At 39.7% G+C, this 27,018-nt stretch overlaps 1 protein-coding gene across 2 annotated transcripts in view; it reads right to left on the minus strand.

Moving 5' to 3' along the window:
• The window catches only part of LUZP2 (leucine zipper protein 2), a 508,047-nt gene that overhangs the window by 275,929 nt on the left and 205,100 nt on the right, over positions 1 to 27,018 (minus strand). For both annotated transcript variants that reach the window (XM_089521342.1, XM_089521340.1), the window contains exons 2-3: positions 3,002 to 3,119; positions 1,744 to 1,814 (exon numbers count right to left, since the gene is read on the minus strand). In XM_089521342.1, the coding sequence (XP_089377468.1) occupies positions 1,744 to 1,814; positions 3,002 to 3,119 (189 nt within the window). The remainder of the gene's footprint in view (positions 1 to 1,743; positions 1,815 to 3,001; positions 3,120 to 27,018) is intronic.

Consider the following 27,018-nt stretch of genomic DNA (forward strand, 5'->3'; position numbering starts at 1 on the left):
GCTGTCTGTCTCTGGGAATCAGCATGGTGAAGCCAAGCTCTGTATTTGTTTCCCATGGAAACTACACACATTTCAGATGGTTCATCATGACAGCTTTGAGGTGACACTTTGCTTTGGAAAAGACAAATGTTATTCGTTTATAGTAGCAATTGGAAAACTTCCCCCAGGTTGATTTGAAATCATTTTGGTAATTGTGTTTAGAAATGTCACATCTGTCTCCTGGCTTGGTGCATCATGTTGCCATACTTAATAGCATTGCTGCTTTCCATTTTCTTTTCTTTTTGGTTTGTTTTGTGATTTTCTTTTATTATTGTTGTTGTTGTTTTGTCAGAAAGGCATTATATAAATTCAAGACACACACACACACACACACACATTAAAATGAGCTGGTTTGCAATTATTGTTCCAAGCACTTGATATGATAGACAGCTGCTTGAACTTTCTCAGTCCATGCTATCATATTCATATCATACACACATGTAAAATAGATCTGTGTTATAAATGGAAGATAGAGGTGCTTCTAGATAAGGATACAAATAGGGTGTCGTGCAAATTTGCTTAGCAACAGACTAAAAATCCTGCATTCACTCCTGGACCCACCTTCATATCTCGATTTCCTGATAGTGAGTGTAGCTATCACTCACTGAATCTGGTGATTCAGATGGTAGATTAAGGGTCACACCTAGAAGCATGGAAAGTTAGAGTTGCAAGGTACATGGAGAGTGTGAACACTCAGCCCTTCTATAGCTCTACTCTGCAGTCAGGCCGGCACAAAGTACCGGTCTATACTGCCTCTTAGTCAACTTCACACACATTATATTGAGATAAGATCTATTTGCCTTAGTATCTATAAGCTTTAAAACTCAAATCAAAACTATTTTATATGACTATCTATGACAACCGAACAAAGGAAAGCAGTTGGCACATTATTCACTGCAGGAAAATTCCTACATGAAAAACTGCCTAAGACTACTACTAAAGTTATTAGTACTAAAGCAAATCAAGGCTGAATTCTCCCTAGAAGCCAAAATGATTACATTGAGATTGTTATATTCTGAATATATCATGAGAAGATGTAATTTACTAGAAAAGAAAATAATTTTTGGTAAGAAGGTAGTAGGAAAAAAGCAAGACAATATTGCACATGGATAGACTGAAACAAGCAAGCCATGGCCCTGAGTCTGTAAGAAGTTATAAAGTCTGTTGATGATAGGGTGACTTGGGGGCCTCTCATTCATAGGATCACCATAATCTGAAGTTGACTTGGTGGCAGTTAACAACAAGATTACCAGAAGTAAACCTTCTGTTTTACCACCTGATGGTAATGATAGTGTGTATCAGCCCTAGTATGACAAGAATCTCAGATATGAACAGTCTTGGTTTCACTGAGTATATATGTGCAGACGAAAGTAAGAAAGTGAAGCAGCAGAGTGGACCATATCACTTTATACTGAAGGTGTACAGAATTAAAAGTTTGAAATCTTCCACTTATTAATTCTCTGAATGCAGAAAATAAATATATCAAGTTCAAGATCACTCTGTCCTTGCTATCATTTCTATTTGCAGAGTTTTATGTTTCATTTTTCACCCATTAAAATACAAAGCTCTTGTTTGAAGTTGGATGGTGTCAACTCTAACATTACTTATTATTGTTACTTCTTTGTACTGCTTAATTGCATGAAAAATATTTTCCAGATATGTGAGGAAAGTAAAGGTTAACATAAGATAAAAGCTGAACTGTACCTTTGTTTTTGACTTAATTCCAAGAGCTTCTGTACATCAGTTTTTGCAGAGGCTTCATCATTTTTCAGAGACTAATAAGAGAGGTAAAAAGCAATGTGTTACCAAGGATCCCTTTAACATTCTTTCAGCAATAAAACTATGAATTGTGACGTGTGTGTGTGTGTGTGTGTGTGTGTGTGTATATATATATATATATATATAGAGAGAGAGAGAGAGAGAGAGAGAGACAGGAGAGCACATTGCAAAATTGATAACAACTATAAGGAGAAACAATCTTGTTGATCTGTTTTAATCCAGGGAATAGCTTCAGGATGAAAAAAGGCTATTTCCACAAGATTCATTTGTCACTACTCCCCTCCCACAATATTGCCCATTGCTTAGCATATTGGCTGGCATAAAGATGCTGGAAACCTAGTGTATAACAATCTTCCTTCTACTTACAGAATCAATGTATAAAAGTATTTCTAATGTATTGTTCTTCTCTACACCCCGGCCACACCATCGGGAAGAGAGAGAGAATGAGAAAGAGATGTTTCCAAACTATCCTTGCTGTGCTAGCTAGTATGAAAAAACAATGTTACTGGAACAGACATTTTAGTGTGTCAGCAGAGACAGAAGTTTAGGTGGAGAGTAGAAAAGAATCAGGAAATAAAGACAAATGAAGGAGAGGACAAACAGTGAAATCTGTTAGGAATGGGATAATAGCAAAATACCATGGAAAATCTGTTAGAGCCCTTCTCCCTTTCCAAATCCCAGAATATGATGTGAAATATTATGGGTATTTTCTAAAAATTGTAATATTCATTTTAAAAACCTCTGAGATTAGAATGGAGAGAACATCTAGATACAGGTGATCAGCCTGTTCACCTAAGGAATAAAACTTGGAGGAGGCATAGGCGAGCACTCAAAGCTTCACTGCAAACATCTTGATTCCCTTTGTTTTGATTCTCCTGTGTTGAACAGGAAAAGGCCTTCTGCTTGGACTGAACATTTATCCTATTAAACCTAACAAAGTAGAGTTCATAATCACATAAAGGCACCAATTTACATTCAAGCAAACACAAATTAGAAGCTTTCTTCAGACCTTCCCTTCAGTGTATGAAAGTTGTAGACTAAATAGGCAGAGGGCTTGCATGCTCTATGCAATTTTCATTCTCACACAAATTGGTCCAATATTTGCATAGGATTTCTTACATCCCATATCATTGGATGGTGGCAGTGGGGGGAAGGAAGGAGTGGATAGAGGGAAAATTCTGACCTGTAGGTTTACTTTAATTCCTTCAAGTTCTTTGGATGTCTTTGACAGCTGGCGAAGAATGTTGCTTCTCTCTTTAAAGACTTCTTTAAGCTGCCGTTCCAGCTCTTCATAGCCCTGTCTAACACAGGGAAAAAAACAGTGATGAGATCATCTCAAAATGACTGCTACAAACATAAACTCTGAAATTTGAGATTTATTTACATCTGGGCAAAAGCAGGATTGAGTTGCATTACTAACAGAAAAGTACTCAAGGCATCTTCCTTCTGTAGTCCATCACCCTGTCAACAAAGCTGTCAGCATCAGTTATGATGAAAAAAAAATGAAATGTTTCATTTGGGTTTGCAAAGGTGAGTTCAGTATTTGGGTTTTCAACACATCACACTGATAAAATTGTAGATGACAAATACTCTAGTTTTCTGAGCTGTGCTCAGATTCTGGGCATGATACCCAGTTTCCCTTGAAAACATTAACTGGCATGGATTCCAAGATGTATTTTGATTGGATTGGATTTTGAAAGTAACTATCTAGCATTTGTAGAACAAAAACAGGTGGCAAAATGTTCCGGATGTGTTTTGACCAATAGTTGAGAGAACTGAGCTTAATGATCCCACCTTTTCATTACTTCATCCTATGAAAAAAGGCACAGACAGAAGGAAAACATTGAAATATGGAATGGTAGTAAAAGTCTTGGGACATATTCATGTGTAAGTCTAGAAATTTTAGTTAAAAAATTGACCCCAAAAATCTAGGTCGATTTATCCATGGGTCAATGTAAATACTATACTAACTCTTATTAAGAATAACCATCCCCTGGTGAAAGGCAAGAGTGCAATCTGTCCGGGAAACACTGACCTCCCTCTACTCTCTCTTCCATCCAGCCTTTTGTGTGAGCCAGAACAGTTATGCCTGCCATAATTTTGTAGGTTCTTTGGCATCGTTTTCCTTTGCTTCATCATTTACATCCTTTGTTGCCTGTCCCTAAGTTTTACCCTCAACTTATCCGAGGGTCATATCAAAATCCATAATTTTGCCTCCAAAAGCTGTCCTTGACTTTTAAATGGTTGTCAACATATAGTTGAGTTTATATGGTAGTTCCATTGTTGGGAGACAAAAAATCCAGGTTCCTTTTAAACCTATCTTCCCACAGTATGCAAAAGAACAACTGCATTTTGACAAAATACAGGCTTGTGACAAACATCAGCATTTCCCCCTCCTGTATCATTTTTCAAAGCCTTTGCCTGATGAAGAAGCTAGTGGAGCTCCACGAGCTTGCAACATATATTTTGTGTGTTTTGATTGGGCCAATAAATGTATCACTGCTTTGTAGATTTTGAATGTTACTGAACTTTGTTAAAAGGGAGTTACAGTATACGTAGTTTCCCTAAAACACAGTTTACAACTACTTTGCTATGTACCTTCCAGTCGTTGCTGACTTATGACACCCTAAGGGAAACCTGTCATGGAGTTTTCTTGACAGGTTTCTTCAGAGGAGGTTTGTCATTACCATCCTCTGAGACTGAGAACGTATGGTGCAGTACAGACTGCCTGAAAACAGCAGTCTGCAGGCACCCATTTTAACTCCGGATGGACGCTGCAGCCGCCAAAGAGTGTGATATCTCTCTGGGGTAAAAAGAACCCAGTACTTCGGGTTCTTTTTGTGGTACTTGGGTTACATTGCAAGTGCGCCACTGGCACACTCGTGACGTAACAGATGTGCAGCGACATGTGGATGCTGCACATTCCTTACGTAAAGATGGCGGCAGGACACTGCCATCACGTCGCTGCCCACAAGTAGTAGAGCATGGGACCATGTAGGTGGTGCACGGGACCGTGTAGGTGGTGCACGGTCCTGAGCCCTACTATCGCCCCCGGGACACGGCTACCTGGTGGTGTGTACCAGGCCTATGATTTGCCCAAAGCCACCCAGTGGGTTTACATGGCTGAGCTGGGATTTGAACCATGGTCTAAAGAGTCCTAGTCCAACACTAATAACATTGTATTACAATGGCTCTCTTACAAACTACTAGTCTGTCTCATTGCATCTAATGCACCCATCTTCCCCATCTCAATTAACCTTTCCTTCATTAATGTTTCCTGCTTCTCAAAACACTGATCACCTGTTTCATTATTCTCTTCTATCAGCTGATTGGGGAGATAAAATGAAAAGGAATGGAGCCCTGGTGGCAGAGTGGTTAAATGCCTGTACTGCAGCCAATCACTCACAAACCACAAAGTTGTGAGTTCAATGCCATCTAAGGGCTCAGGGTTGACTCAGCCTTGCATCCTTCTGTAGGTCACTAAAATGAGTACCCAGCTTCTTGGGGGCAATTAGCTTACACACTGTAAACCACTTAGGGATTGCTTAAGTGCATTGTATAGAAATGCACTTGCTATTGCTATTACTATCCACTGAAATATTCCTTTCTGCAACTGATTCAACAAAAGGGAGCACTGCATGCTGTCTTTTTCATTATGGCTTGTTGTCTGGTTAAATCCAGCATCACTATGCTACCAGAACTTTTCATTGTGCTAGCATCACACTGCATCCATGCCCAAGCTTTTATCTCCTTGTTCACACACACTGTAGCCATTTTCAGTGTCACTGTTTGCCTTATTATTTAGCTCTGAAGGCTTGCTTTACTCTTTGCTTCTTCTCTTTTATTTGCTCCCTATAGCCAGTCCATCAACAAATAAGCTCCACCTAGTTCCTCTTGCTGCCTTGCATGGGACTGCAACATGGGATGCTACTGGAGAGCTACTTTCCTCTTGCTGACCATCAGTCAGTATGGTTAGTAGTGGTCAAGAATTCCATTAGCTGTACATCTAGAGAATATTGATTGGGGCAGACTGCCTTATGGTAGAATTGTTGTTGTTCTTGTTGTTGTGTGCCTTCAAGTTGTTTCCAAGTAAAGCAACCCTATCATGGGAGTTTCTTGGCAAGTTTCTTCAGAGGGGATTTGCCACTGCCATCCTCTGAGGCTGAGAAAGTGAGACTTGCCCAGAGTCACCCTGTGGGTTTACATGGCCGAGCTGGGATTCAAACCCTGGTCTTCAGAGTCCAATGCTCAAACCACTGCACCATGCTGTTTCTCTTATGGTAGCTAAGTATGACTAACCAAAATAATCATATATGCTTTCTGCCTACATACACCTCCATTTCCCTCTTCCTCTTTCATTTCCTTTTATCTTAATGTTTAGATTGTAAACTCTTTAGGCTAGTGATTGTTGTTTGCAAGGTGCCATGTACATTGTGCTATATACATAAATCATATCAGCCTCAAAGCAAGTACATTATGGTCAGTGGAACATATTCTCAGTAAGCACATAGCATTTTTGTTGGGATGTATGTGTGAGTGAGTGTCTGTGCATATTAGCAAATTTGTATCCAGTTTTAACTTGCTTTAACTCAGCTTATTCTGGCAGGGTACAATAGTAATCTCTCTTAAATTCATATCATACTTAGTCTTCCTAGGACTTTGATTTTAAAAATGAATATACAGAGAAAAATAAAGTAAGTTTTGAACCATATTACTAACAGTGTATTAAGATATCTCACACTGCTGTATTGCTGACTCTATTAATTAGTATACAATGGTCTCCAACTTAACAGTAAGAAAGACTTACATAGTTATAGTAAAATTATCCTTTATTTCTAAAACAAGCATGAATAGCAATATAGATTTAGGGAAGGGAAAGTACTATATCCTTCTGGGTTTGGCGACACAGAAAGTCAACATTCACATGAATAGCACAGAAATAAATTGTGTGTGTGTGTGTGTGTGTGTGTGTGTGTGTGTGTGTAGAAAACCATGAAGGAAGACACTGGGCAAAGGGAACTGGATCATCAGGGAGCCAGTAACTAAAAGTATGTCCTCTAACCTGCAGAATCAATAGTTACTTGCTCCAAGCTGCTTGTTCACCTGAATGCAGTCTAATGATACCATTTTAAGCAATTCTGACTAAAAAGAAGATGAACAGTTCATTCAAACAATTCATGGTTTCTATAAGTAACAGTGCCCAGACGGATGTAATATACCCTGTCATGATCGGGAATGTCTTGCAAACTTTAGGACTAATTTGGTCATAAAAAGGTTTATGTTTTCTGAAACAAGTTTAAGTGAGACAATAAACTCTGAAGAAATGGCAGTGTAGCAGAAGGCTGGGCTTGATATTTGGGAATAAGTCAATTTAGGATGGAGGTCACGTAATGACTACCTTGGGAGCGTTACAGACTGCCTAAAAGCAGCGCGACTCCCTCACGGAGCAAAAAGAAGCCCCAAAATGGCACTTCTCTTTGCGGCGCAATTATGATGCCACGAGGTGCCAATGGCGCACTCACGGCGCCATATGCATTGCGCAACATACTGACGCAATGCGTCCGCTACATCAAGATGGCGGCACCCGTGTGGAATGGGCGCTGCCATTTTGTACAGAATCGGTCCGTATTAGGGTTAGGGGCGTCCAGAAGAGACGCCCCTTCTCAACCCTAATACGCACCGAGTCAACCCTACTACGCCGCTTTGGCGCGTCTGTAACACGCCTTTGTCTCAGTCCATACTTCCTGCCCATGCAGGCTTAATTATGGTATACACAAGCATCCATGGCTTTACATACATATATAAAGTATACAGAGTAAGGATTTTATGTTGGAAAGGGAGTTATTACTATTACTAATAAATAATATTTTTATTTGGCTAGAACATTTTATATGCATTACATAATTTCACTCCTTACACAGGAGAACCAGAGTACTGTAGTGGTCTCAGCACTGGACTACAACTTTGGAGACTGGGGTTCTATTTGGGCAGCCCCTGGAAGACATACTGCATTGAGGAGATGTAGTGGCCTGCTATTGTTCTCCTCTATGCTACCAGAATGGGGCCTCTTTTCACATCTTTGAGCAAACTTTCAAAATGCTTCAGTCCTGCTAAATCATGTTATCTTGTATATTTGCCAGTCTAAATGTTTCTGAAAGATAACATGTAGCTAAAAATGCACAGGTAGGAATCTAAAAACTTAAAAGAGATAACAGCTCACCTAGACAGAGACATAACATGCAGCTAGGAAGGCACAGGGAGGAACCTAAAAACATAGAAGAGATAACTGCTCACCTAGATGAAGACATAGCATGCAGCCAGAACAGCATAAAGAGAAATCTAAAGATAGCAGCTTAATCAACAATCTTGGTGTTGGGCTCATGGCTAACAGGTGTGAAAATAAACACCTGATTGATGGCCTTAAAGGAGTATGGTCTAGGGGTGGCATGATCTTGAAGAAATCTATAAAAAATGCCAAAGAAATTGGCACAAGTTCAGAGCTTCAGAACAGACCTTCAGGCCTTAGGTCCTCTGTTCCTGGGCAGGTATAGAAGGGATCCACTCCACTGCTATCTCTCCAGAGCTCCCAGCAGCTGAGCAGAGGTGTTTGCTTGGTGTGGTTTATGCACATTCTTTTGTATAGCTTATTGAGGCCCGAAACAGATGGACAGGAAACTGCAGCTTCCGGCCACTTTGGGGATGGGGCGTACAGATGACCCACACCCCTAGAGTGGCTGGAAGCCACATTGAGAGTGTATGTGGCCAGGAAAAGTTGGCTGGAAAAGGAGCGTCAAAAAGCCACTCCTTTCTGGTGGCCTGTTCAGAGCCATGGTATTGGCTGGCTTTGGGACCATGGCATCCAGTCACCACAGTCCCATGCTAATCGGGGTTAGACTGGCACTGGAGTGATCAGAGGCTACTCTAAGCTGCCAGTCTGCATGGCTCCTAAGTGTCACAAGGCTTTTGCAACTACAGTGGTGTTTTGTGTTGCTTCTGAATCAGAGAAGTTAATCTCCTTGTCTTTGGCAAAACAGGGTCAATTAGTCCTGCTCAGCCATGAAAACCTAATGGGTGACCTTGGACAAAGTCACATCCTCTCATCCTCAGAGGAAGACAATGGCAAACCCCTTGGAATCTTTGTCAGAGTGTAGAGCACTCTGGATCAGAAAATGTCAGAGATGTGGCTACAGCCTGGAACTGGGACAAAGGTGACAAGGTTACCTACATTCAGGTGGCAGACATCATGAGTCAGCATTTGGAGAGTCCTTAAGAAGCTGATGGCATAGTGACAGGAGGTGAAATCAGCAGGCTTCAGTTCTGCAAAGTCACAGTTGTCTGGTGACAGGAACTGGGTGATGTTCCAGTAGGAGAAAGTGCTCAAAACCCCAAGAGGGGGTGTTTATATAAGAGAATGAGCCGAATGCTCTGTGTGGTGGTGTTTGTATATGGGAGTCAGGCGAAGCACTTTGATAAGCTGCACATATCAGAACCATAAGATTAAAGACCTCTTTGTGAGAACTTAGCTGTTCAGCAGTTCTTTATCTGGCTGGCAGCTTCTGTGTAGAAGGATTTTTTTCCTTTGCAGCCTACATGAGAGCTACACAGCAGAGACTTTCTTTTTGAGTGTGGCCTACAGGCTTCATGTAAGAAATGCCCCATACCCCTTGTAAGGATTTTCTCTTTTGGAACAGTGCATAAGGGGTCATCCTAGTGGCTTACCTAGTTTGTAAAGAGGTAAAATTCAAACCAGGACAAAAAAAAAAAAAATCAAACCAGTGTCTTTCTGAGTTATACTAGCTGTCAGACCTTGTAATAAAAAGTAGGTTCCACTGATTTTCTCAAAGAAATTGTATGATTTTGTCACATAAATGGTCCCAATTATCAGGCTTCTGTTTGGGAGTCTAAGGCCTGTTACAGACTGCCAAAATAAAGCTGCTTTGGGTCTCTTTGGAGGTATGCTATTTAAATGATGCATGGGTCCTAAGAGTCCGGAGGTCGCACCAAAGCCACACTCCATTCCTAAGCACTGGAGGGCAGCTTTGGTGCAGCTTCCGGATTCTTAGGACACATGCATCATTTAAATAGCATACCTCCAAAGAGACCCGAAGCAGCTTTATTTTGGCAGTCTGTAACAGGCCAGTGAATGCATTATTAAAATGTGGGATTTGTGAAGATTAATATGATGAAAGATAAGTATATTGTAACATTTGCTGCACAAATATGTGAATGTTTGTATGTATGAGGTGTTAAAGTTTATATACTGCACATAGATGGAAGTTTTAAAAGAATTAATCTTAAATCTTTGCCCTGTATGGCTTGGCAACCAAAGTACAGAGTTTAAACAGCAAGGCAACCTACCATGAATTTTCTCTACTGTAATTCATTGATAAGTAGTCATCAGAAAGAAAAAATGGCTTATCAGAAAGGGAAACTGCTAGAGTGAAACTGCACAGGTGACTAGCTCCATCATAGTATGAATTGTTTTTTATGCCTCAGAAAGCATCAACAATAAAGCATTTAATTTGATTGTGCTGTGAAACTCAATGATTTCTTCACTGCATGACCCACAAGAAATTTCAATACTTGATAAAGTCAGTTTCAGTAGCCCATTAAAAGCAGGAGCGAGAATCAAGAAGCTCATGAGCTGCAAGTGGTTCCTGGTGTTCCTCACAAGTGTCCCTCACAATGGGAGTGACTCCCAATGACCCCTAATCCTCTGAGTTCATTGGGTGAAAATATCTGGGCTGAGATGCAGTCTTTCCAGAAATAACTAATACAATAGGAATGCATTATCATAGCTACTTTTGATGATGCCAACCCATTCCCAAAACTTACCTTTTGAACCAGGTGATGGCTCAACCAAAGGTTTTCTAAGGTACTGCAGATCAGAGTACTGGGAAATGAAATCTGAAGAGCTCTTCCATTTGCCTGACACATTGTTAACAGGCAGCTGGAGAAACATCTCAAGGTCCTGCTGCAAATGCTTCTCTCAATGGACTATGCCCCCTGAGACAAGAAACTGTGGCAGGATCCTGGGAAGGTCATGCCAATACCTGTTCTTATATCACACTCCACTGAGACACTTCTGCAGACACCATTTCACAGTACCCTGATTTGAAGAACCTGCAAAACCCTTCAATTGGAGGTACTTCCTGGCTGAAAAGGTAGGGTATGGGGATCACATCCAGTCATTAATTACTGCAAATGTGAATCCCCAAAATTACAAGATCATAGAGACAACTTATTGTTGTTGTGTCTCCAGGTCACTCTAATTTATGGGGATTTATGGGGATTTATGGGGATTCTAAATTTATGGAGTTTTTTGGGAGGTGAGAGTGTGTGACTCACTCAAGGTCACTGAGTGGATTTCCATGGCCAAGCAGAGAATCAAACCCTGATCTGCAAAGTCATAGTCCAAGGAACACTGTAATGGGTCTTACAATCTTAACTATTAAGCAGAGTGACAGTCATAATTTTGCCAAAAACTACAAAAATAAACAAATCATTTGTTATAGAATGCACACAAAATTCAAGTAGTAAAAAGGTGTTCAGAAAACATGCATCCTATGAATGAAGCGCATACTTTTTTGTTAAAAAGGTAGGGCAGTAAAATATGTTTCAAAAAATGTTTTGAAGAAATAGGTATTTATGCATGTACACATTTTTGCTTAATCCTTAAAGAAATGATAAAACTGATGTGAAAATCAGACAGTAATTTTGGAGAAATAACACTGAAATTTCCATAAACCTAAAGATGGAGGTGAGGGAATTTCCTTTATCTTGTCAGATGTTATAGACTATCACTATAGACTTACACCTTACTAGAAAAATAAGATAGCCGAAAGACCACATCAGCATAAAGAGGAGCATGAAATTTTGGAAAAGAGAAATTCAGGAGAGTGTAGAACAGCAAGGAAACACTAGTTTTGTGCTTGGGACACAAACTGAAGATGAGTTATTGGGGGGAGGGGGAGGGTACTTTAGGGAACATTCTGTGGGAAACAAATTATTGAAATATAGGAGATGAACACCAAATGGAAAAGAAATTTAAAATAAGCAGGATTAAAACAGAACAATCAGATCACAAAGCACATATCAAATCTGAAACTCAGGTGGCCTACTCTAGGGAATTAATGAAGTTGGGTAGGGTCATTTATGGCATGAGACCACCACAGCTAGCAATATGCAGTTAGGAGTGTTAGAGAAACTGTGGCGAAGTTCTATAAGAGTTTATTCCTGACGTTTCACCAGCATCTGTGGCTGGCATCTTCAGAGAATTAAAGTTCCTTTAAACTTTCCCTACTTTATACTTTCTTAAAAAACATCATTCCCCCCCCCCCCCCTTTTTGTAAATGTCTTGAATTTATTATTTGCTGTATGTCACTAAATATTGTACAGCACTAACCTGTATGTGCATTCATTTAGATAGCTATTCTTTTTAGAGAATGGCAAATCAGAGACCACATTCTTTTCCAGTGCGAACATGATTGTAAAAATCTACCCATAACATGGGCTCTGTACACAAAGGAGTCACCAGGTATTGATATTGTAAATGTCTAAAATTAATTTCCAACAGTTCAGGCGCACAGTACTTTTTTGTCCTCTGAAGTTTTTGTGTTTCAAAACAAAACAATCTTTGAACATAGCTCAGTATGATTCTATTTTGTTTCCCTTTTTTACCAAGCTATAATGAGATACTCTGTGATACTGGTTGTTATTTAGGCATTTAATAAAATTATTTCTCATGTTTCCAGTGGGGTAGATATGAGTCACAGTATAAACTGAAAGGCTTGCTTTAAACAAAAGTAAACTTTTATTAACATTCTATGTATTTGGGGTTTAGTTAAATACATCTGGAAAAGAACAATATCACAAATGCTATGAACATCTTAGCACAGGGGTAGGCAACCTTTTTGAGCTGGGGGCCGGGTTGCTGTCCCTCAGACAATTTGGGGGGCTGAAGCCGGGGGGTGGAGCTTCCACCCTCCGGGGGCGGGACTGCATTCTGGGGGTGGAGCTTCCACCCTCCAGGGCAGAGCCACACACCGGGGGCGGAGCTTCCACCAAAGCCCCGCGGGGAGGAGGAGGCGTGTGCCCGCCCTCTCCTCCTCGGTCCCTTTCTGGTCAAACACCCCCAACCTGCATTCCAAAACACACACAATAGCACATTTGTGCATTTCACATGGCTTTACCTAACGTGGCCTCTTGCATATTTCAGAGACTTATTCCATAACCAAACCCCTTGGTTTTAACACTTAGCATGGTTTAACATGGCTATGCATATTGAACATGTCAAGGTGGTTTCACCGTTCTTGCACCAAGTGTACTTCTCAGAAGTGTGTTGGTCAAGGGACTTTGGTTTTTCTTCACTGTGCATGAGTTTGTAAAAATCACAGCAATTTACATTGGCCATGCCTCAGAGGCCTTCTGATATCAATATCACCATTAAAGAACCAAAAACACACAGAAAAGGCACTTTGGAAGGTGACACTCTCTTGGCTTCTGAAACAATGCTTGCATGCCTCTGAAGCTGAGTCATATCATCATCATCATCACCACCACACTATCATTGTCAAAGCAAGGGAGACTTGTTAGCATTAAAAGCACCCAAAACACACTTTGGAAGGTGACACTCTCTCGGCTTCAGAAACAGTGCTTGCATGCCTCTGAAGCTGAGTCATATCATCATCATCATCATCATCATCAACAACAACAACATCATCACATTATCATTGTCAAAGCAAGGGAGACTGGTTAGCATTAAAAGCACCCAAAACACACTTTGGAAGGTGACACTCTCTCGGCTTCTGAAACAGTGCCTGCATGCCTCTCAAGCTGACTCATATCATCATCATCATCATCATCATCCATTAAAAGCACACAAAATAAAATTTAAAAAAACCTTGAGGCCTCTCGCCACTCACCACCACCTCCTCCTGCTCCTCCTGCTGCCCCCTCCTCCTCTTCCTCCCTCCTCTTCCTCCTCCTGCTGCCTCCACCTCCTCTTCTTCCTCTTCCTCCATCTGCTGCCCCCTCCTACTCTTCCTCCCTCCTCTTCCTCCTGCTGCCCCCACCTCCTCTTCCTCCTTCTGCTGCCCCTCCTCCTCTTCCTCCTTCTGCTACCCCCACCTCCTCTTCCTCCCTCCTCTTCCTCCTTCAGCTGCCCCCACCTCCTCTTCCTTTTCCTTTTCCTCCTTCTCCTCCCCCCTCCTCCTCTTCCTTCTCCTCTTCCTCCTCTTCCTCCTCCTCCTCCCCCCTCCTCCATGTGCCGCGTGGCCTGGGGGCGGGGCGGAGGAGGCAGAGGAGAAGGAGGTGGGCGGCGCAGGGAGGGCAGCACAGGGCCCCACAGGGAGGGTGGCACGGGGCCCTGCGGGGAGGCAGGGAGGGTGGCACAGGGCCCCGTGGGGAGGCAGGGAGGGCAGCGCGGGGCTTCCCCCTTTGCCTCCTCTTCCTTCTCCTCCTCTTTCTGCGTGGCCTGGGGCGGGGCGGAGGAGGCAGAGGAGAAGGAGATGGGAGGCGCTGGGAGGCAGGGAGGGCGGCGCAGGGCTTCCCCTTTTGCCTCCTCTGCCCCAGGCCGTGCGGCCCTCCTCTTCCTCCCCGCGTAGTGGGAAGGAGGAGGTGGAGGCGGCGGCAGCGGCGGCAGGACTGGGCTGGGGCCGGTCCTGCCACCTCCGCGGGCCGCATCAGGGCCGCGGGCCGGGGGTTGCCGACCCCTGTCTTAGCACCTAGTATGACCAGGTAAAAAAAGGTATCAAATGAAAGGAAAGACTATTGTCCAAAATCTGACAGTCAGATTAGACAATAATGTTTTATATGAACAAATAATCTGGGTTGAGACAAAGGACCTATACAGACTGGCACTTTGTGCCCACTGTGGGTGCAGCCAGGGCATAGAGTCCACATGCTGGATACTCTATCCCCAGCCCCAGGGTGTCATTTTGGTGTGCAACAGTCTACATGGCACCTGCCATCATGGTGCAATTTCGGTGCTGCATCTACACAATGCAGCGCCAAAGGGGCATCATAAAGCCGTGCCACCACAGCTATGGTGCCCCTTGGAGAGCGCAAAAAGGAGCTGATTTTTGCACTCTTGGGAGGCCAGATCGGGGCTGTGGCATGCGGTAAAGGGGTGGCTGCATGCCTCCCATCTGTACAGCCCCAAAGTTACATTTTATATTCGTATCAAATTATGTTATACTTGTCCTCTCACACCAATAAGGATTATGTTAACTGACCCATCACACTGTGAACTGAAATCTGTTAGTTTCATCACCCCACATTCTTCCAAACTCTTTACAGTTGTTGGGCAACAATAGTAGAATAATCTGAAGCATTTCAGTGCTTAATTGGGAACTATTTTTCCTTGATCTTTATCATGGCTCTTTCATATCATTTTTTTTTTTAATGATACAGTGGGGCCTATCAAACATATGGATGTTTAAGTCTCATTATATGTAATGGTGCTGTTAAATGGTGTCTAGATATAAAACAGCAAAATCAAGGTCTGTTTTTTGGAATTATGTTTTGTTTTTTAAATATTTTCAAGCCATGGATGGCTGAATCTGTGGATGGTTGGATTCATTGATGTAGAATCTATGGATATGGAAGACCAAATGTACTGTAAACAAAACAAACCGCCATTTTTCAAGCAATGGCACATAAGTTTCCCTGGCTAATTTGGCTAAAAAGTGGGATAAAAACATTGCAAATAATCAAGTGATATTTTCAATTGTGTACAAAATCCAGGGCAATTTAGACTGCTGTGTTTCAAAAGGCACAGGCTGAGGTATAAGGAAAATGTGCAATAGAGATGACTAGAAACAATGGCAGTGGCAGTCTTACAAGGAGCATGAGAAATGACAAAGTTCTACTGATCCCAAACCATAAGTTCCAGTCTGACTATTAGTTCTCACAAATTCATCCTTCAGAACAGCCTTTAAAAGCAGGAGAAAAGGGCTACAAGATTGCATGTTGCCTTGATTGCAGCAGTAAACAAAAATGTTGGTTAAGATGTATCAAAACAATGTGTGCTGTAAATACATCCAAGCAACATGATAACTTAATTACTGGAATTGTGTGGAAACTTGATTACTTTAGTGGATTATCTTTCTACTTCATTGCCTAATCACCTGTTACATTTATCTTTTATCCCCTGAGTTAGTGTGCTTCTTTCTTATTTTATCCTTTATAGTTCTTGGGAAGGGGATGATTGAATAAAGTCATTTTTTAATAATTTGGTATTGTAACAGTGAACAGTGACCAAATTATCAATGGGGAATTTAATTAGCTCAAGGTCATGAGAGGAGGCCTGTTACCACACCTCAGGGATCGCCCCTTCGATCTTTATACCAGGAACTAGAAATCCAGAAATGAGGCAGAGGCTCTAAGTACAATCAATGTCTCTTTTATTGGAAACAAGGATTTAAACATACAGGCACATACGCTCATACCTGCATACAAGACTCAGGAAATAACGTAGTAAATGTAGAATAGATATTAGGCTTGCTAATGGAAATACTCACCTTATGTAGAAGTTCTATCTTCCAATTTGTGTGTGTGGGTTTGCAGGTCTGGTTAAGCAGACAAGTTAGAGAGAAAGACTGACTTTAAAACTGACATAGATAGCTGTGGCTGCCAGCAGTGAATGACTGGCCCCAGCGAGTGGCTGGCCGCAGCGAGTGGCTGGCTGCGGCCCCTCTCTAAATTTAGGAGACCTTTTTAAGGGTTTAACAGGGTCTCTAGACAAAGGGTAATCAAAGGAAACTGTTTGAAGTGTATTTCACATCCTAACCAAATGTTTTGATCTAACCCAAATGTTTCTGCCAGAGTAGGGACCTGAATGGCTACAAATGCCATTCCTTTGATTCAAATGGTTCCCCCTCAATCACAAAGAGAGACACTTCCTTAAGACATTAGATAGCATCTTTCCTGATAGCACTAAGCAGCTCCTTGCATAATCTCATCCAAGCTGGGAAAGGAAATTCGTTTACATATCAAAAACTCATAGCTTCCCTTGTTTCAGTGGGAGATCACATGCTAGGGCCATTTGGCTACTCAGGTCAAGATGCACTTTTTATATCAAGATGCAGGCCAGGGGTTATCATTTAGATATATTAAAAAGGTGTAGATCAATGCCTATCATTTCGTAGATCAATGCCTATCAGGAATTAATAATGTGTTTTTAAAATTTCTTTAATTTATTACAGGCTCATCCTTTCCAACACTTGCCTTATCACTATGACATTTCTGTTTACAACATAATATTAAATCCAATAACTCTTCAATACACTGTCCACTAAATTCTCAATGCATATACACATGATAAATGTGGGCTAATATAACATATAACCTGCTTCGTACATTCAGATTCTCTGCGTAGCAACTAGACTGGCAACTGTCACCAGAGGACATTTTCCTCAGCCACCCTAGTTTGTGGAATGACCTGCCAGGAGAGATTCAACAGCTAAGCATTCTGCCTGAATTTAAAACAGCATTAAAGGCTTATCTCTTCTGGCAGGTCTATCTAGTTGATTTTAATACATGAATTTTAAATTGGGATATTTTAATTTTATGGTGGATAATTTTTATGTGTCCTACATGTATGTGTTTTAACGTAATGTGTTTAAATGGTTTTATATGTTTTAATGATTTATTGGTTAGAGGTGGGTAAGAAATATTATTGCTGTTGCTGTTGTTTTTGTTATTGTTATTACTATTTCATTCAGGCAAATGCAGATACACTGACAGCAACAATTAAAATCATAGAATCATAGAGTTGGAAGAGACCACAAGAGCAGTCTAACCTTCTGCCATGCAGGAAATCTCAATCAAAGCATCCCTGACAGATGGCCATCCAGCCTCTGCTTAAAGACCACCAGAGGCTGAATGGCCATCTTCAGAGAATTCCCTTCACCATATTGGATAGAGAAAGTGACATGGTAATACAGGGAATTGCTGCTGGTTGACTACATGGTTCACATGTTACATTTTTCCATGTAACTTCAGAAATGTGAATAGTTAGAATATCTTGCATAGAGAAGGATATTTGTATGGTGTACTTATCTTTTCAGTAGCTAGATCCTTTTTTAAAAGGCTAGCATTTTTACTTACAAGCTTACCAAATCCTTTAATTCTGTTCTGGACCTAATCTTACAACATGCATATCACATTTTCCCTCTCTTTCGTTTGATATTTCTCTGCTAACCAGTCTGAATCTAAATGCTTAGCTGATAAAAATTAATAAGGCACATCTTCACTTGGAAAATATCAATCTACAATGGCCTGGATAGAGTGTAGAATTTTTTATTAATCTAGGAAGGCAAAGAAATAGCATCTGGCAATATGCCAAGCCACCAAGCTAATGTGTAACTTGTTATTTGAATTTTTTAATATCTGTCCTTAATGTATTGACTTCAAAACTCAAGTAAAAGTTTGTTACTGAAATGTGTGATTTCAAGATTAAATATTGGCTTGAATATTAAGGATATGTTTTCCTTTGTTAATGCTTATATATTTACCAGTATTGCTATCTGTGGGGTAACTGGTAAAGTGGATATTTTGTACGCACAAGGTCCAAGGTTCAGTCAACAACATAGTGACATAGGTTTGAGAAGACTCTAGAGTGAAACCCTACTGAATCTGTGCCAGATAGTGATAATGGTCTATTGGTATCTTACACATACATAAACTCCCCCAGATGCTAATGGACAGTTTTGTCTGATTGTCAATGTTCTGATTCAGTTCCAGATCATGGGAGTTTAGTTGCACATTCATGACTATTGGACATGAGTGTGTCCTTGTATAATGCATATTTACCTCTCCCTGCTTAATGGCTATGAATGTTCCTGCTGAAATGGGCAATGGTAGTTCTACACCTATGCATTCATTTTTATATTAAGTTATTCACTGTTACCATACAACACAGTGCTCACAAAATACAATCAATGTAAAATTCCACATGTGGGAATTTACACGGTGTAGTGGTGGATGTGGCATCTTGGCCAGTACTGAGATGGATCACTGATGTGTCTTGAAGGAAGGCAACTCCCAGTCTTCTAACTTCCCAAGCTTCTTGAAAGTGTAAGGAAGACAACATGCCCCCTCATTCCTTGCCCAAGATGGTTGGCTGTTGAGGGAGATGATGCAATAAAAATACTGTTAACACCCATAATTAATGCATCTTTTAGGGAGGGAAAATTTCCAGATAAACTAAAACAAGCGGTGGTCAAACCACTTTTGAAAAAAAAACCTCCCTTGGAGGAAACCGATTATCTGGACCCATTTCAAACCAGCTTTAGGGCAGGATACGTATTTGAGACTGTCTTGGTTGCCTTAGTTGATGATCTCTGTCTGGGCATTGACAGAGGAAGTGTGACCCTGTTGGTGCTCTTGGACATCTCAGCGACCTTCGATACTATTGCCTATGGTATCCTTCTGGAATGCCTGACAGAGTTAGGGATTAGAGGCACTGCTCTCCAATGGCTCCGTTCTTATCTCTCAGGCAGGTTCCAGATGGTGAGGCTGGGAGACAATTGCTCCTCTAAAAGAGAGCTGACATCTGGCATCCCTCAGGGTGCCATTCTGTCTCCCATGCTGTTTAACATTTACAAGAAGCCGCTGGGTGAGATCATCTGAAGACATGGGGCACAGTGTTATCAGTATGTTGATGACATCCAAATATGGTTCTCTATGTCTCCAACTGCAGCAGTGACTAAGGATGGCATCTGTCTCTGAATGCTTGCCTTGGGTCAATAATGGGTTGGATGAGGGAAAACAAACTCAGGTTGAATCCAGAAAAAACGGAGGTACTAGTGATAGGAACCCGGGTCCGGGGAAAGAACTTTGTCAATCTATCCTGGACAGGGTCACACTTACCCTAAAGGACAAAGTTCGTAGCTTGGGCATACTCCTGGATTCATCCTTACAGTTGTCATCTCATATAGATATGTCGGCCAGGAGTGTGTGTTATCAACTTCGGTCGATACACCAGCTGCATCCCTACCTAGACCAAAGGACCTTGAATCAGTGGTACACACACTGGTAACCTCTTTATATGGGGCTACCCTTGTGCCAAATTCGGATGCTTCAATTGGTCCAAAATATGGTAGCCAGATTGGTTACTGGTACTTCCAGATCTGACCATATAACACCTGTACTAAAATCACTTCACTGGCTGCCAATCAGCTTCTGGGCACAGTACAAGGTGTTGGTTATTACCTTTAAAGCTCTACATAGCTTGGGCCCGAGTTACTTATGACGACTGCTCTTCCTTGACTCTGATTGTTGGCTAATGGATGAATTGTAATTTTTAGAGAACTAATAGGAATTCTTGGTAAATTCAGTGTTAGTATTTTATTGTTGTATTGATTGTAAATTGTACTAAGTGTCTTTTAAGGCTGTAATCCCGCCTCGACCCGTGAGAGAGGCAGGAGGTATAAATAAACTATATTATTATTATATTATTACTTGTGGGAACGCCTCTCCCTACATAATCCACCCTGCACTCTTAGAACATCTGGGAAGAAATTATTAAAATTACAAGTCACCAGACTGATAATGACTTCCCAAAGAACTTTTACTGCCACTGCTCCTAAACTATGGAATGACCTGCCAGAGGAGATCCATCTTATTACCACCTTGGATGCCTTCAAGAAGGCAGTCAAGACAGATCTCTTCCAGTGGGCCTATCCAGCTGATTTGGTATAGGACAGCCATCTTTTCAATCTTCAATGATGATACTGTGCAGTCCCACTGTTAAAAATCATTGTACTATGAAAAAGCCATTTTTCATTGAAGTGATTATTACTAATGTATAGTATTGTATTATACTTAGTGTATTTTTACCGCCTGTATTTGAATGTATTTTATCATGCTTTAACCCCGCCTTGATCCGTAGGGAGAGGTGGGGGAATATAAATAAATAATTTATTATTATTATTATTATTATTATTATTATTATTATTATTCTACAGCAATAGCATGTACATTTCTATAACACTTATCAGTGAACTCAGCATTCTCAAAGCAGTTTCCAGTTTGTAAACCAATTGCCCTCAACAAGCTGGGTATTCATTTTACCAACCTTTGAAAAGTTGGAAGGCTAAGTCAGCCTTGGAGCCTGGCAGGATTGAAATCACAACATTGTGGCTGTAGTACCAGCATTTAACCACTGTGTCACTAGGGTTCCTTCTATTTTTATAGTTTCTGGTTCCAGTTGATAGCAGAAAATGCTGTTTTGTGTATCCTGAGAAGATCTATGTACATTTGCTATTTTGTTCTCTTTAAAAGATATAAAGGAATAGTCATGTGAGACAGGATATAACAATAGCAGTCACATACAATAGCAGTAGCTGAATGGGGTTATGAATTATGTTCCACTAAAGGAACATAATTCATAATTGGAATATGAATTGTATTGCCTGCCTGAAACAATTAAGATTCTGCTAGTTCTACCTTCCCTGTCTCAGTAGATTTTTTTTAAAAAGCAAAAGGTAATAAAGCCAGCTTACATTTCAGGCATCATTCAAGACCACTGACAAACCACCACTGTGAAAAGCTTGTCATTCAGCTTTCTAAGGGTTTATAAGTAAAGATCCTATATTGAGCAACATAATCATTCCTTCCACAAACCCAATCATTCCTTCTACTAGGTAGGAAAGAATATTTATAAATACTAACCCCCCCCCCCCCCCACACACACACACCCAAAAAAAGGGTTTCCTAACTATTTGAAAATTTTCATGAGGAGAATCTGGATGGATGAGACTTTTCACAATTTGGAACTTACTCTGAATAAAAAATGAACATCAAGCTTTAGAAATTTTGTTTCAAAGGGAAAAGATTTTGTTGATTAATTTATATGCCCCGCAGGAAAATAAAACAAATTTTTACAGAGAACTGCATGTGAAACTTAAAGAATTTGATTATGAGAAAATTATATTAGCTGGGGATTGGAACGGAGTATTGGATATTAGAGAGGATAGAGCAAGGCAAAAACACAAGGAAGGCCAGGGTAAATTACCACGTACTGCTTTTGAAATGATAGAAGATTTAAAATTGGAAGATATGTGGAGAATTATGCATGGAAGTAAGAAAGATTTTACATTTTATTCTAATGGATATAAAACTTGGTCCAGGATAGATTTGATATTAACATCTAAATTAATTAACACAGACATATTTAATATAGAAATACTCCCAATGGTGTTGTCAGACCACTGCCCGGTAAGACTTTTGTTAAAACAAAGATCTAAGGAATTATTTTGGAATATGAGAAATTTTTTATTATCTGATGAAAAAATAGTAAGTAAAATTAGACAAGAAATTAAACTATATTTTCACGAGAATATGGAAAAAGGAACGCCTATGCAAGTAGTTTGGGACGCGGGCAAAGCGGTCTTTAGGGGATTGTTAATACAACAGGAAAAAAGGAAGAAGAGAGAAAAACAGGAAAAAGACAAAGATCTGTTTGAAAAATTGAAAATTAAAGAGCAAGAGGCTAAAAGTAAACCAGGAGATGAGGTAGTGATTAATGAATTGCAATTGATTCAAAATAAGATTAATGAAAATATAATACAGGAAATTGCAGATAAAATTAAATTTAGTAAATATAATGAATTTGAAAACGCTAATAAAGTTGGAAGATGGCTTGCCTATAAATTGAAAAAGAGAAAAGAGAAGAGATTAATATCGAAACTGAAAAAAGGAGAAGTTCTGATTACTCATCAGGACAATTTAAAGGAAGCTATTAGGAACTATTATGAGAATCTTTATAAGGAAAAGGAACCATCTCAAGAATTGAGGGTTAAAATAAGAGAGTACATAAAAGATAAAATTGGTGTAGGTATATCCGAATCCCAGGTTAACGACTTAAACGAACCAGTTTCTGTGGAAGAACTAGAAAATGCAATAAAAAAGCTCAATGAGGAGAAAGCCCTCGGGCCTGATGGGCTGTCAGGAAAATTTTATAAGACATTTAAAGAAGAATTAATACCCCCCCTATTAAAGACCATAAATGGCATAGATTGGGGAAATTACCCGGAATCCTGGCGCCAATCTGTAACAACGTTAATCCAAAAAGAAGGCAAAGACACCGAGTTAATAGAGAACTATCATCCTATATCGCTTCTGAATATCGATTACAAGATCTTTACTGCTATCCTTGCAGAGAGATTGAAAAAGATACTGACATCTATAATTAACTCAGATCAAGCAGGATTCCTACCAAAAAGACATTTGAAAGATAATATTAGATTAATTGTTAACGTGATAGAGTTTTTTCAGATGTATAGAACTAGAAAATTGGGGTTAGCATTTTTGGATATCGAAAAAGCATTCGATAGTGTGAATTGGGATTTTTTAGAGATTGCATTGGACGAATGGGGTATAAAGGGTAGATATAAGAATTGGATAATGAACATATATAGTAAACAGAGTACAAGGGTTATAGTAAATGGGGAGAAGACGGATTCAATTAATATTGAGAAGGGGACCCGCCAAGGTTGTCCCCTGTCACCCTTGCTTTTCTTACTAGTAATTGAAATTCTCAATAATAAAATAAAGAAAGATGATAGAATACAAGGGTTGGAATTTCCAAAATATAAATTTAAACTTCGCGCCTTTGCGGATGATTTGGTGATTATTCTGGAGAATCCAAAAAAATCAATTCGAATATTAGAAGAAGTTTTAGAGGAATTTAGTATACTATCAGGACTTAGGGTGAATAAAAAGAAAACTGGGATTCTAACCAAAAATTTGTCAAAAAGAGAAAAAGAGGAATTCAGATCTTTTACACAGTATCAGTTGATTAATAAAGTGAAATATTTAGGTATAACTTTGACAGAGAACAATCAAGATTTGTATAAAAACAATTATGTTCCGGTTTGGGAGAATATAAAGCCAGATCTAAAAAGATGGGGAAAACAATGATTATCTTTGTTAGGGAAGATTGCAACAATTCAAATGAATGTTCTCCCAAAAATGCTTTTTCTGTTTCAAACATTGCCATTTGTAACAAATAAGATACCCTTTAAGATCTGGGAAAAAGATATTGTGAGATTTTTGTGGCAGGAAAAGAAACCTAGGGTTAAACTTAAAGTACTGCAGGACACTAAGAATAGAGGAGGATTGGGATTACCCAATTTGGAATTGTACCATAATGCATGTGCCCTAAGCTGGATTAGAGATTGGATTTCGCTGGAAGATGATAAAATGGATTTTATTGAAGGTTATGGCTTAAAGTTAGGTTGGCATGCATATATCTGTTACGGAACAAACAAGGATAATACGCAATTTAAACAACATTAAATCAGAAATTCTCTGCTACTTACATGGAACAAGTATAAAAAATGGACCTCCCCACAGGAGGCGTACCACAAGAAAGAAAGTAAAGCAACAACTAATTGGCTGAGATATGAGAACTTACTAACGAGAGTGGGAAGTTTAGAGGTGCTAAAAACTGAAGAGGATATATTAAAATTAGATCCCCACTTTACGTGGTTAAAATATTTACAAATTAGAGAAGAATGGAAGAGAGATAAAGAGGCTTTAGATAAAGAAGATACACAGCCCGATTTTGATAAGATTATTAGAGGTACTAGAATTAAATTAATTAAAAAAAATTATATATTTCTTTTAAGTACTGAAATGTGGGGTGAAACAGTGAAAACTAACATGGTAAGATGGGCACAAAATATTCAAAGAGATATACCTATGTCCAGCTGGGAAAATGTATGGAAAAGAAACCTACGTTTTACTACCTGTAATAATTTGAAAGAAAACTACTACAAGTTATTTTATAGGTGGTATTTGTCTCCAACCAGACTTGCTAGAATTGCCAAACACGGAAACCCCATTTGCTGGAAATGTGGTGAAAAAGGAGGTTCCTTTTACCACTTATGGTGGATGTGTAAGGATGCTCAAAAATTTTGGAAGCAAATCCATAGACAAATAGTTGGTACTCTAAAGAAGAATATACCTTTGAGCCCAGAATTATTTTTGTTAAATATAACGGATGGTATTCAGGATAACTTGATACAAGATGAGCAGGGCGTTTTATTATATATGATTACCTCTGCGTGGTTGAAATGGGCTCAGTATTGGAAATCTAATAAGACCCCAACAGTAAGAGAATGGGCCATAAAGCTGAATGAGTTGGCCACCTTAGATATGATTTCTATGTCTAAAAATAACAGAACCCAGCAACAACATGAAGAGAAATGGGATAAGGTTTCAGTATTATGGGATAATCATAGTAAGAAAATTGGATAAAATAATATTAACTTCTCTCCTTTTTACTTATACTTTTTACTATTTATAGATATATTGCACTTTCTGTTCTTATAAGTTCTGAAATATTGTATATCTGTATCTGTATGGGGTACATGTATAAAAACCTTTTCTTTCCCTTGTTTTGGAATATTTAAATAAAAAAAAGATTAAAAAAAAGAAAATTTTCATGAGGAGAATCTGGATGGATGAGACTTTTCACAATTTGGAACTTACTCTGAATAAAAAATGAACATCAAGTTTTCATGAAGAAAATGGTACTTTCAGAAAAGAAATGTTATTGTTTTCACTGAAAGCATTTTTTCTGCACAGGAAACTTGCTTTTTGTACATAAAATGCTATTTTATATGGGGGGGAAAAAATCACCCAGCCACCCAATAAATCCTCATCTGCAAATAGTTCTTGCAGTAGGGGTTAAATTATTTGTTCTCTTTGATGAGAATAAAAATATACAAATATTTATATCCATGCTTTCTTTACATTATATATATACACACACACACACACACACACATAATCCTCCTCAAAGAGGGGAACTGAAACTATATGGCTATCTCTTCTCTGTTGTGCAGAATATTATAATGGGGAGGGAGACTGAAGTTCAAATCAGACTTATTACAACTTTAAGATAATGATTAACATCCTCATCATATACTTTAAAATGCTTTGGCTTGCAGTGCTATAATGAATAATTACTAGGATGCCTTGTTATTGAAGTCAACAGTAGCAGTCAAAGTAATTTAGCAGGTTTTACGTTTTTGTTTGTGGATAGAAGTCCTTGGCTCAATTTTATTAATGTCTTTTACAATATTCTCCCGAAGAGCATGCCATTGATTTAGCCAGCTACCAAAAAAATTAATATTAGTATGGGACAGTTTTACCCTGTAAAAATGATTACTTGGTTATTTTCTACAGTCCCTTTGGAGATGGTTGTCATCTAACACCATATCGTATTTATTTTTGCATATGACTAAAAAAAAACCCTCCCATAATGCCTTCTGCTCCATTAAACCTGCTGCAAAATGGTTATAAATACAATAAATCTGGGTTAGCACAATTTTATTCCATACTCAGTCTGGTAAGTTATGAAAGGTTACACAATTGCTCATCAATGTCCACTGAACTGCCAGATATCTTTATAACACAAACATAATTCAAAATTATTGAAGGGTCTTCCTTTTAACAAAGGTTAATGAAATACAGCTGCTAATTTTCCATTAGTGTGATTGCCTTAACTGAAGTAAATTGTTTACCCAGAAAAGGGGAGTGAAAAAAAATAGTTCTGGGAAGGAAAGAGTTGGGGGGAGGGGAGGGGAGGGGAGGGAAGTTGTCCCCAATGGCGGCGCGTGTGCACGCGCACCATTGGGGACAACGGGACTTGAACATACGCGGATTTTGGTATACGCGAGGGGGCGGAACGGATCCCCATGTATACCAAGTGCCGACTGTATAGTGCTCTAATGTGGGGAGGTTTAATTGTTGTTAAACCTTTATTGTACCGTGGGCCCTTCTCTTACGTGGGGGATCTGTGCTGGACCCCCCTGCGTAAGAGAAAAAACATGTAAGCTCAAGCCCCATAAGAGGTAACGGGGGCTTGTGCTCGTGGCGTGATGCGGTGTGCACACTGCAGGCATGCGCCCCATTACTCCTTCCGGGGCACAGGAGGCTTTTTTCCTGCGCGGCTTCCAGCGTATGCAGTGGAAGCCACGTATGGCGCACCCACATGTAAATGCTTTCTCTATAAGTTGCCTTGTGTCTCATACTGGGAGAAAGAGGGCATAATAAATAAATAAATAAATAAACAAACAAACTTTTGGATGCTATGAGATATGTAGGAAACAAGGTTTGGTGGGGGTTTTGGTCTTTTTTTAAAAAAAAATGTATGTGTGCTTCTCCAACCTGCTCTTTCCTATT

This window comes from Sceloporus occidentalis, unplaced genomic scaffold (assembly GCF_023333645.1).
Source record: "Sceloporus occidentalis isolate IW3139 unplaced genomic scaffold, rSceOcc1.0.p SCAF_4, whole genome shotgun sequence".
Taxonomy (NCBI): Eukaryota; Metazoa; Chordata; class Lepidosauria; order Squamata; family Phrynosomatidae; genus Sceloporus; species Sceloporus occidentalis.